Source organism: Balaenoptera ricei, chromosome 4 (assembly GCF_028023285.1).
Source record: "Balaenoptera ricei isolate mBalRic1 chromosome 4, mBalRic1.hap2, whole genome shotgun sequence".
NCBI classification, from domain to species: domain Eukaryota; kingdom Metazoa; phylum Chordata; class Mammalia; order Artiodactyla; family Balaenopteridae; genus Balaenoptera; species Balaenoptera ricei.
Window position 1 is genome coordinate 79,527,619 of NC_082642.1, and position 12,552 is coordinate 79,540,170.

A 12,552-nucleotide genomic window follows, 5' to 3' on the forward strand; every position below is an offset into this window, starting at 1 on the left:
CTTTAAATATCCAGATAATGAGCCAGTTTCAATTTGGCCCTGAATCATCTAAGAGAATTCTCCCTTACCAGCATTTGGTCGATAAATTCCTTCAAGACTATTGCTACTTTTCTGGTCTTTCTAGAGGCATGGTTGTATATTACAGTTGTAGCTCCTTGATTCCAATCAACAACAACCACGTTCACGTCATCTACAGAGAGCAAACCCTCTACTAAGTCCTCCATCCAAACTGGAGGAGAGCCTGTCGGCCTGAATCCATGGACAGTGAAGATGGTTTTCTTGGTCACGTTCAAGTTCCCCAAAACTGTGGAGTTGATGGCCTGTGCGCAGGTCGGGTTTCTCCTTGTGTAGAGCATCAGCTTCACGTTTAGTCCCGTTCCAACCACTGCACTGTGAAAGCTCAGTTTGGTAAATGAAGGACATGTTTCATCTGTGTCTGAAAATAAAAATTAGATGGCATTGTGACAGTTCTTTCCTTAGTTGGGCATCAAGCAAGAGTGCTGTCCTACACTCTTTGGAGTTCTTTCTATGTGCCTCACGGCACCTAGCAAGAGGCTGGATCTAGTTGAATGAAGTTGCAAAGTCAGACCTGATTCGGAGTTCATAAGTAGTAACTTCTTTTTCACTAAGAAAACCATTTTTCCAAATCCTACCCTCTTTCAACGTCTAACCCAAAAGTCACCTCAACGAAGCCTTCTCCGACTCTCCCAGCCATAATTACTGTCTGTCCTTCAACCCAGAACTCCCCAAACCCCTCTATGTGCCACACTGACAGCACAATGAAGACATTTTCAGGGATGTATTATGGGTATTTCTGTACATATGTGTCTATCCCACTAGACCACAGTTTCCTTGAAATGGTGCCTTGTAATCTTGTGTATCCCTCACAGTGCCCAGCACATGGTAGAGGACTCAATAACAGAATCTGTGGGGTCCAAGCATCTCTTTCCTTGTCTATAGCACCCACCTGGGATGGTGGTAGAGAACATGAGGTGCCTTGCCCTGCACCTTTCAGAAGCATCTGAAACTATTAACCATGGTGGCCTTTCTTGGGCTCTCTCTCTCCTTCTTTGCTCAAGCACCACCTTTAGCATATGTCCTGCTGACTAGGCTCTAAGAATGGAAAGGCTGGGGATGTAATAGGAACAGCTTAAGATGAGCTGAAAGTAAGAGAATGTTTTATGGCAGAAAGTAAGAGAGTGTTTAAAAACATGTTATAGGGACATAGGAACCAGCTTAAAGGGGCTTCTGCTGGCCAGATCTGGGATAACTTGAGGACAAAATAATTAAGGAGAGTAATGAATGATAGGCCTTTGAAAACCAGGAATCCATGATTCCATAACAAATAAATACATAAATAAAGAAACATGGAGAAGAGAGGAGGACTCTTACAATATAATGCTGAATGCAAACTGATAAATGTGGAATGCATGCTGGAGTGGAAATTCATCATTTTGCAACCATAATAACAAAGATTGGTTAGGCAAGAATCATCAATGGATGCTAAACTGAGGTTGGGGTGGGGATGTGGATCTTGAGGAGGAGCATGATATTTGTACAGTTTTAAAGTGTCTCCCACAGGGACTTCCCTGGTGGTCCAGTGGGTAAGACTCCATGCTCCCAATGCAGGGGGCCCAGGTTCGATCCCTTGTCAGGGAACTAGATCCCACACGCATACCGCAACTAAGAAGTCCGCACGCCACAACTAAAGATCCCGCATGCTGCAACTAAGACCCAGCACGACCTAAATAAATAAATAAATAAATATTAAAAAAAAAATAAAGTGTCTCCCACAGATTGCTCATTAGAGATTAGGGAAGAAATAGTAACTGTAAGATCGAGAAAGTGAACAATACCTTGACAAGGTTATCAAACTTGACATCACCAATGAGGAGCAGATGGATATCATGTGCCTATAGCTGTAATGCACTGGGAAGGACACAGCTTCACCTGTGAAGTGTTCTAGTAGGGAATGCATAGCTGGAATCTAACCATGAGGAAAAATCAGACAAACATAAAATGAGGAATATTCTATTTTTTAAAGAAAGAACCTGTATGCTTAAAAAAAAAAATCAATGTCATAAATGACAAAGAAAGACTGGAAATGTTCTACATTAAAGGAGACTAAGGCTTCCTTGGTAGTGCAGTGGTTAAGAATCCGCCTGCCAATGCAAGGGACACGGGTTCGAGCCCTGGTCCAAGAAGATCCCACATGCCGCGGAGCAACTAAGCCCGTGTGCCACAACTACTGAGCCTGCGCTCTAGAGCCCGCACGCTGCAACCACGGAAGCCCGCACGCCTAGAGCCCGTGCTCCGCAACAAGAGAAGCCACCGCAGTGAGAAGCCTGCGCACCGCAACAAAGAATAGCTTCCGCTCACCACAACTAGAGACAGTCTGCGTGCAGCAATGAAGACCCAACGCAGCTAAAAATAAATGAAAAAAAAAAAAAGGTAAACCTCTGATCGACATTGGTATCCAGACACAATAATATGATGATTGGGAGGACTATTTTTTAAATTATAATAATAATTACTATATATTATTATTACTATTATTGTGACCCCCCCCCCCCCACATCCTGCTTGATTGAGAGAGAACAGGAGCAGGTGAACTGGAGCAGCAGACAATCCCTAGCTCCAAGCTGGAAATGGCCTTTTAGGATTTTCAGGAGAGGGGGCAAGGCCCTAACCATGACCATTCTTCAGGAGAGGGAACAGACTGGGAAGGCAGTTGACTTGCAACTGGCCCAAAAAAAGACAAGAGTGCCTTGGGAAACATCTGTTCTGACTTCTTCCAATAAGAATTTAGGAACCATTTGCCCTGGGCCCCTATTCTCAGTGAATCTGCACTTGCACACCCAGGAATTGCTCCTCCCTTATTCTGAGCCTCAGAGTGGCCTTCATCCTGGGGGCTCTACCATTCCTTCACAACCTGGGTCCATTCATGGATACTTTTACTTGAAACTTCTTGCAAAGGCTCTGGTACTTAGGAGTGAGTGAACTTCCAAAACAGAATGAGCAAAAGAAGCTCAAATAGAAGGTTAGAAATTAAGGAGGCTTTGAAATGCCTCACCCTAGAAAAGATGTGGCTAAAAATTGAGCCCCAAAGTCACACATTCCTCCTTTTACTCTGTACTATCCAGTAGATTGTGCAGTAAAGCATGCTCACAATGTAAATACTGTCTTTTTTTCTTTTTTTCCTCAGCTTTATTGAGATATAATTGACAAATAATATTGTGTAAATTTAAGGTGTACAATGTGATAATTTAATATATATATTAAGAAATGATTACAACAATAAGGTTAGTTAACACATTCATCTCACGTAGTTAACTTGTGTGTGTGCGTGTGTGTGTGTGTCTATGTGTGTGAGAGGAGAACATTTAAGATCTACTGCCTTAGCAAATTTCAAATATACAATACAGTATTGTTAACTATAGTCACCATGCTGTGCATTAGATGCCCAGGACTTATTCAGCTATGTAAATATTTTCTCCATCTGTTGGCCCCTTTCATTTTTCTCTTCCTGTAGATCACTTGCCCCAGGTGAACACGGACTGAAACTTATCTGGTGCTTGTAGAGCAAGTCCCAGAGTAAATAATTGACTGTTCAATTAGTCATTTTATTGGACAGGAAGAGTCACAGGGTAGGGCTGAGCCTCTGGGTCTTAGACATCAGTAAAACTGGGTTTTGTTCCTGGTTGTGTGACTGACTCACCAGGTGGCCTGGGGAAATTAAGTCATCTTTCACTTGCTACCTACCTGCCCAAGAAATTTATGCGGCAGAAATTAATTATGAATGAGGTCATACTGGAAAAGATAGAGATCCCTTTCCAAAGAAGGGGACTGCTTAATTACTAGGGTTTGTTCATTTTGAGCCAATTGAGCAATATTATGTCAATGTGTCATAAACCATGTGTCTGAGTACTTGGAAGGCTCAGAGATGCATCCTGAAGTTTGGGGCCAGAGCTATTTTTCAGCAGAAACTGCCAACTTTAATGACTATGGAATGGTTCAACCAATCTTTTTGGCTTGCTGAGTCCTTACTAGAAGCCCTTAAAATTGACAGTTACAGAAAGGCAAGAAGGGCAGAACAAATGGGTTTTTATTTTTCATTTGATAGAACCACTGTGACTTCAAGTATTTTTAAATGTCTTAGTTATTTTTATAACAGCATTGTGCTCTGGAAAAGGCCATTGCTTTTGCTATGTGGATTGCCCTGTCTCTCTTTTCTTTGTTTTATTCCGTTTATATTTTCTTTCTCATACTGGGATGTTTATAGCCTGCTTTAATTTTTTTCTGGGATTGACCTTTATAACTTTATATGAAACACTTAAATCTCTATTTCATGGGATTTCAATGTGTAGCCTGTAGGTCAGAAATAGACTACATGCAGAACTGCTCCAGACTTAGCAATATTTATTCAGATTTATTTATCCTCCAACGTGAACTCCTGGCCAGGAGTTTTGGGCACCTGGAAACTGTATTTCAGACTGTTGTAGGGCATATTTTTAACTTCTGCCATGTGTCCTGCTGCTGACCTTTGTCAGAACAGTTGTCTTTCCTTATTCTGCTCCAGTCCTTGCTTTAGTAACTCGAGACAGTATCTAATGACCCTCTGTTATAAATGATGAGGGCCTTAGCACACTCAATACTTCTCCCCTCTACCTCCTGATTTTTATTAGTTATAAAATTACTTTTAGTTCATCTGGTGATTCCTTTTTTAGTTTAAAAATAAAATTTAAGGCTCTATTTCCTAGTGTATCAATCACAGAGAGCTTCTGTTCTAGTTACTGTATCTATTCTAGCTCCTCATTCCCTACCAAGAAAGATAAGAAAGTCACTGCACTTGTATTGCCTCCTGTATTGTATATCCTTCTTGACCTCTTCTTCAGAACACACACATACACACACACTCACACAAACACTGTCAAAATACAGTCAATCCTCTTTATTCGTGAATTTCATTCTTGTGAATTCACCTACTCGTTAAAATTTATTGGTAACACCCCAGAGCAAGAATTTGTCACCCCTGCTCCGCATCCCGGTAGTTTGGGCGTGCCTCATCCAAGGGACATCCACTCCACTCCCCAGGAAGGAGGGCCGCCCCCTCTCTCCTTTTCCCTTCAGTGGTTTCTCTCCCTCCTCTTCCTCCCTGGTGGCAGATACACCCTGCCACTTGGGGAGAGGTCAGCAGGGGACCTCTGGTTTGCATTAGGAGGAGAAAACGATTTGACCTGCACTTTTCTCAAATCCAACTATGCCAACAAGAAAGCTGATACTTTTAGCCCTGGGTCAATTTCTCAGTTGGTTGAAACCCAGACGGAAGAGGAGTGTGATGGCCACTCAGACCTCAGCAACAGCCTGGGAGCCCTTGAGGGCCAAACCTTTCTTATTTTTAATAAATAAAAAAATTACATAATATTTAATACATTAAAAGAAGAATGCAGAATATCTGTGATAAAGCACAGCAATAAACACTCTACCTAAGAACTAAAATAAAACCCAAATGTATTTGTAACCCCCAAAATCAGTACTTGAGGGGCTTTTGCAGTTATTCACAGCTAGGTGCTGAGTGGCAAAAAATCTGAGTTGCCCCACACATCACTCTCAGCTGAGGTCAAACACAGCGACACTTTGCCTTCTTGTTTCAGCTCTCATAGCAAATGTCCTTTACCTGGCCTCTTACTGCCATGTTTTTTGCTTCTTGTGCCTTTTCTTGGTGATTTCACTGTTTAAAATCCCCCAGACATAGTCCTCAAGTGCTGGCTGGCATTTCTAAACTCATGAAGGCTGTGACGTACCTTACAGAGAAAATGTGAGTGTGAGATAATTTTGTTCAGGTATGAGTTATAGTGCTGGCCATGAGTTCAATGTTAGCAAATCAACAATATATATTGGGACTTCCCTGGTGGTCCAGTGGGTAGGACTCCACACTGCCAATGCAGGGGGCCCTGGTTTGATCCCTGGTCAGGGAACGAGATCCCGCATGCATGCCACAACTAAGAGTTCGCATGACACAACTAAGGGCCCGCATGCTGCAGCAAAGATCCTATGAGCCACAACTAAGACCTGGAACAGCCAAAATAAATAAATTAAGTAGATAAATGAATAAATAAATAAATAAATATTAAAAAAACAAAACAAAACACTATATATAAAATAAGGTGTCTTTAAATAGAAACACACATAAAATAAGATTATGTATTGATCAGTCAACTAAAATGTCATAAGCAGAGGCTCACAGGAACCTAACCGTATATTCCCTCTAAGAGCAATGGTTCAGTAACTGCTACTTCAGTGCTTGTAGCGCCTTTACAGAACATGATCTACTGTGAATAAAGATGAAGTGTATATAAAAATTATCTTCTGGGATCATATTTCCCTGGCTATGTAGTTTTAGTTCTATAATATATGAGATTATTGCTCACAGTGAGTCCTTTTCCTAGCCTTCTCCATTCACCCCTGGGTGACTGGCTCTTGCTGTCTTTTCAAGACGGGCTAGTGGATGGTCCTTCACCCATCCCCAACTCTGCTCATGGGATGAGAAACTTGAGTGGGGGACAGAACCAGCCTCAGGAATGAGCTGCTCTTGGCTTAACCCTCAGAAGCTCTGGGACTGGTAGAAACTCTTGGTTTCTTCAATAGGACAATTTTATCGTTTTTCTTTTGTTCGATTGTTTGGAGACATTCCTGGATGCAGTTTGGTTAGTTATAATTAAAGTTGACTCTTTTCTTTTTTTTTCAATTAAAAAAAAAAGCGGCTAGTGGATAATTTAGTTCCTAAGTTTATTCATATCTGTAAATGAATTCCTTGGCCTAAATGATGCCCTGGCTTTAAATATGCGTTCCTACTTCCTTCTTGTGTTGAATTCCACTCCAGAGAACTTTTCCCCTTAAATGTTACTTGTCTTTTTCCTACCACAAACTTGAAGCATTCTTTCCTTTTCTGAAATAACTTCCCCCACTAGCACAGAAGCTCCAAGATGACTGATCTGTTTGTCTGTTTATCCATTCTTATGTTCCCAGTGCCAAGAACAGAACCTGGCTCGGAGTTGGCTTCAATAAATGTTTCCTGAATAAATGAATATCAATCTGTTAACGCATTATTCAGCCATTCAGAATGAGCCATATAAATACTATAAGGAGTGTATTATGTAATGTTTATAAAATAAATGAAGTATGAAATGGCATATGCATTATGACTGAAACTATGTAAAAATATATCTGCAGGTGACAAGGCCTGGAAAATCATATGCAAACAACAATGGGTCATGCACTCCACTTCCAATGTTCTTTGTTTAAAATTGCCTCAGGTTATTAACCCTTTTCCTCTCAGAATTAATAACATTTTAAAAAGAAAACATTACATTTATCTTATTTTGGACCATGTTACAAGTTAGTTTAAGCTCCTCTGAGGGCAGGAACTGTATTGTTTTTAGTCTAGTATTGCGTCCCCAGCACCAAGCTCAGGAACTTGTCTTGTCTTTGGGACTGAAATTCTCAGGCAGTTTGGAGAACATGCAAGGACTAGATATATGTGAGTAGCAAATTTGTTAAATTGCTTCACCCTCGTAAATATAGTTCTTCACATTTTACTTTATGTTGGTATTACTAAAATGATTAACTACTATGTATGCCTTCAGAAAGCAAACCTCTTGTTGGTTATTTTGTTGTTTTGTTACAAAGTCAAGTTTGCTTAGAGTTAGTATTATTAACAGCCCAATCAAGAACTACAGAACGTGTTAAACTGGTTTCTAAACCTTAACCTCTTCTTCTAGAGTTTATTTGAAACAGGAGAAACTCTGCCTTTCTTCTTCAGACTACTTTGAAATTCAATCCCTCTGAAATGCTGTTTCCTGTTGACAACTGGAAAATTACAATTGGATGGGTGATGTCTGCCATCCCGTGATGAATTCAGATCCCTATGTAGGGCAGGCCTGATTATCATTTACTGTCTTCCCTCTGTTAAATTAAAAGAAACATATTCAAGTAGGATGTCAGGGAAATCTGGCTATAGCATCTTCAGATATAACATATTTGTGCCTGAGATATTTTCTTATAATCCAATGCATGACTGCCCACGGGCCAAATCCAGCCGTGCTCATTAGTGTATCGCCTATAGCTGTTTTCCTCCTATAAGGCAAAGATGAGTAGTTTAACCGTGACCACTGGTCCACAAAGCTGGAAATATTTACTATCCGGCTCTCTACAGAAGAAGTTTGCCAACCCTGGTCTAATGTCTTAAACAAAAACACAACACAATTTTGGAAAGAGCTTGGGTTTTGGAGACAGACCTAGGTTTGTGGTTCAATTCCATTGCCTACTAGCTATGTGACCTCTGGTAATTAATTACCCAACCTCTCTAGGTCTCAGTTTTGCATGTGTAAAATGATCATAATAGTGACAATCTGTCAGGCAGTGCTTTGCAGAGCCGTATTGAGCCCAAGGCAAAAGAAAAACCACACCATATAAATATACATATTTATATAAATATATATTTATCAAAATATCCTCCCATATTTTAAAACAAGTGAAAAATAGACCTTCATTATTTAATCTGTTCATAAACCATTGTCAACCCTTATAAACTGTCTAGCAACGAAGTGAGTTGTCATGGACCCAGGAATTCCAGCCAAGTGGAGATAATTTTTCCTGTTGTACAATAACACAGACTTGTAAAACAATCAATAGTATATCTTGTTAAAATTTTTGACATTTTGTTCATCATATATTTGCATTGATTTTGATCTTTTAAAAATATTGCATTAAAATATCATCTATGCATTATAATATACATTATTAATGATATGCAGATTATTGTTTGCATTAAACATTAAATGATAGTAAAATATTATTTATATATTAAAATATCACTTAAATGTTGCATTAAAATATCACAAAAATAAAATATTTTTATTGCATTAAAATGTCATAAATATGACTGACCTTGATGACTATTTTGATGTCCCTTCCACCCTTAAATTTTGCACCTAGTGAGTGCCTCACTTGCCTCACTGTAATCCCAGCCCTGCCGTCAGGACTGATGTGAGAATGAGAGAAAATGCCTATGAAGTATCTAAAGCATTACAGGATGCATAATAGATGCCAAAAAGCTAGTAATTGATGATGATGTTGATGATAAGTTGGGTTAGTAGTATCGATCTTGTAGGGTTGTTATGAAGGCTAAATAAAATAAGTAAATCACAGTGTGGGATTTGATATAAAATAAGTGCTCAATAAATTCCTTCCTTCCATCATTTTTTTTTTTTTTTTTTTTTTTTTTGGCTGTGTTGGGTCTTTGTTGCTGCACTCGGGCTTTCTCTAGTTGCAGAGAGCAGGGGGTTACTCTTTGCTGTGGTGAACGGGCTTCTCATTGTAGTGGCTTCTCTTGTTGCGAAGCACGGGCTCTAGGTGCGTGGGCTTCAGTAGTTGTGGCTCGTGGGCTCTAGAGCACAGGCTCGGTAGTTGTGGCACATGGGCTTAATTGCTCTGCGGCATGTGGGATCTTCCTGGACCAGGACCCGAACCCATGTTCCCTGCATTGGCAGGCGGATTCTTAACCACTGTGCCACCAGGGAAGTCCCCCTTACAATATTTTAGTTTCCTTAATCCAACCAAGGATTTGGAAAAGGGAAGCTTTATTAGCCAGTATACAGGTGACAGTGCTTCTCCCTGGCCAAAGAACTGTTTGTTTCTGGCTGTGTCATTAACAAGGTAAAACAAACAACCTATTTGGGTCATAAGTTTTCTCATATTAAAATGAGGTGTTGGTTCCTCATTCCTTAGCCATTTAGCTAACTCTAGCATTCCTTTTAGAAATGAAATTCTAAGATCTGCAAACTAACTTATTTGAAAGGATGCCTCTGGCATCTACTTAAGAAAACAAATTTCCAGGACTTTCTTACGAACCAAAGACAACCCTAATCTAAAAAAATTAATATATCAAGAAATCTCCTTTTTCTTAAATTTTAATTAAAAGACCTGAAAATAAACATACTTTACTCTTGTAATTAGAATATTGGTCAGATAGGTGTTTTCCCACCTTTATATCAAGCAGGGTTTTTTTGCTATTAAATACCTGTTAGTTAACAAACATGGTTCCACATGCTACAATAAGGATGAGTCTTGAAAACAATACGATAAGTGAAAGATGCCAGTCACAAAAGACCACATATTATATGACTCTATTCATATGAAATGTCCAGAATAGGGAAATCTATAGAGACAGAAAGTAGATTAGTGGTTGCTTAGGGCTACGGGATGGGAGGAGATGGAGAGATGGGGTGCAATAGTTAAAGGGTACTGGGTTCCTTTTTGGGGTCATGAAAGTGTTCTAAAATTGACTGGTGACAGTTGCACATATCTGTGAATATATTAAAAAACACTTTAAGTGGGTGAATTGTATGGTATGTGTATTATATCTCAATAAATCTGTTTCTTAAAAATGGCTCCTGTAATTTCATCCTTTCATGGAAAGAGTGAAAAAAAAAAAAAAGACGAAAAGTCTTTTGGAGGTGACTGGGCAGAAGTTTCCCTTTTTCTGTCGCAATCAAATCAGGCTCCCAGTTTTCCAATTTGTTTTCTTTCCCCTTGGAAACTGAGGTTGATAGACCTTCATTTTCTACCACTGCAGGATAAATAAAGCACCCCTGCCCCTCCGCCACCCACTCTGGTCAGTCTGTTGGCTGTGAGGGAGGGATTGTAGCTGTTCCTGTGCAAAACAAATCACTCTTATTCTTCAGACTTAGGGATTAATATAGCTGTTATTTTGTTTTACCTTTACCACATAAAATTGGGTTGGTTAGACAAAATGTCCTCTTGGTTGGAAAGATTATCCCTAGCTTTTATCCACCAGCTATGTTTCTTTAGGCTACAACCAAGAAAACAGGGAGACATTTGTTTCCCTAGATTGACTTATTTTATATGAGTCCCAGTTGGATAGAAAAGTGTGATTCCCTCAGACTGATCACTGACAACCTTGCTTCCTTTCTGATGAAACTTCCAAGGGATCCTTTGGCTCTGTATTCACAAGACACACTGCCCTGCAGCTAAATAAAGCTGCCCATGCTATCTCAGAGTCATGCTCGGTTCTGGCTTTTTAGCTTCTACCTGCCTTTGGAGGAACTGATTTCAGCTCCCACAACTCTGATTGGGGGAAAACTCCTGCAGAAAGAGGAAACTCCTCATTCATATCCAAAGAGGTGTCTGTGAAGAGAGAAGATGGAATTGTAGATAGAAATAAGCCACCAATGAAGCAATTGTAAGTGGGGCGAGAAGAGAGATGGTTCTGAGATTCTATGAGAGTCAATGAGCAAAACCTCTCAATATGGCCGAGTCAGTTTATTAAAAATGAAAGTATCAGTTTCTCTCAGACCCATGGTTGGTGAAGTTTAGTCTACTAATCTCCAACCCCCAGTGACAGCGGTGTAATTCCACCTAATTTCACCTTGCTGCCTCGTATCCAGTCAGGAAGTAAAACAGGCAGGGCCCTGACTTACACTTCTTTCATGTCAAGTTTTGGGCTCCGAGGTGGGCTCAAGCTCTCATTCTCCCACCTCCAAACATGACGCAAAAGTGTATGAATAACTTCTTTAGAACAGAGGTCCACAGACAGGTATATTGACTCGATGTAGCCTGAAAATATTTACTGAGATTCAGACCTAGATTAAGGGATACACTGTTGAGTATTTTGCCTGCCGGGTGGTGGATGCCAGTCAGTGACCAGGACACACAGCTCACCACGTGTTAACTGATGGAGCTAGGAGCTTTCCAGAAACCCACGTTTGCGCACACTCTTAGGCTTGCCTGAAAACACTGTTCTGCAGGAACTTCCAAATGTCTCAGAAATAAACATCTCTTTAGCCCAGAAACTTTGACTTGGAGACATTAGAAAATGAGCTGGACTCCTACTTTGAAGAGAGAAGGAGAAGGGGAAGGTGACATGTCCCTACAATGAAATTCTATTGATTTTTTTTTTTTAATCTGAAAAGTTTATTTTTTTTACGCAGAGAACCACACTGAATTTGGCACTAAAAATCCATCCTGAGCCAGATTGTGACGGGTTCACAGTTGGCCAGAGCCAAAACTGCTGGAATATCTTTGTTTCTCTTTTACCCAAGGCAGAGACAGGCAAGAAGCATACGGGCCAAATGCCCTCTTGGTTAGAAGGACATCTTTGCTTTTAACCACCAGCTTGTATTTCTTTAGGATATAACCCAGAAAACAAATGAGATGCCTGATTTCCTCACTCTCATCTCTTAATCATGTGCATAAATATGCACATTCACACTCCACCCCCTCACTCACCTTTGTCTCCTCTGTGTTGGAGAAGGATGAGTCACACACACACACAGAGTTATAAATCAACCTGAAGAGAGCTTCCAATATCCGAGGAAACAATTCTCTCTCTAATTTTGACACTAAGCTATTTTCTCTAGGAAAATATCTACCTAGTTTTACACAAGTTGCCACAGGACAAAATACCAATGGCAGAGTAACTTTTAAAAATACTTATGACAGGGACTACCCTGGTGACGCAGTGGTTAAGAA

At 40.1% G+C, this 12,552-nt stretch overlaps 1 protein-coding gene across 3 annotated transcripts in view; it reads right to left on the bottom strand.

The window, feature by feature from the left end:
• The window catches only part of LIPH (lipase H), a 46,240-nt gene that overhangs the window by 30,833 nt on the left and 2,855 nt on the right, over nt 1–12,552 (bottom strand). For 2 of the 3 annotated variants that reach the window (XM_059922061.1, XM_059922060.1), the window contains exon 2: nt 69–436. In XM_059922061.1, the coding sequence (XP_059778044.1) occupies nt 69–436 (368 nt within the window). Of the gene's footprint in view, nt 1–68; nt 437–1,856; nt 1,925–12,552 lie in introns of those variants that run through there. The other variant, XM_059922063.1, reaches the window with a different exon arrangement.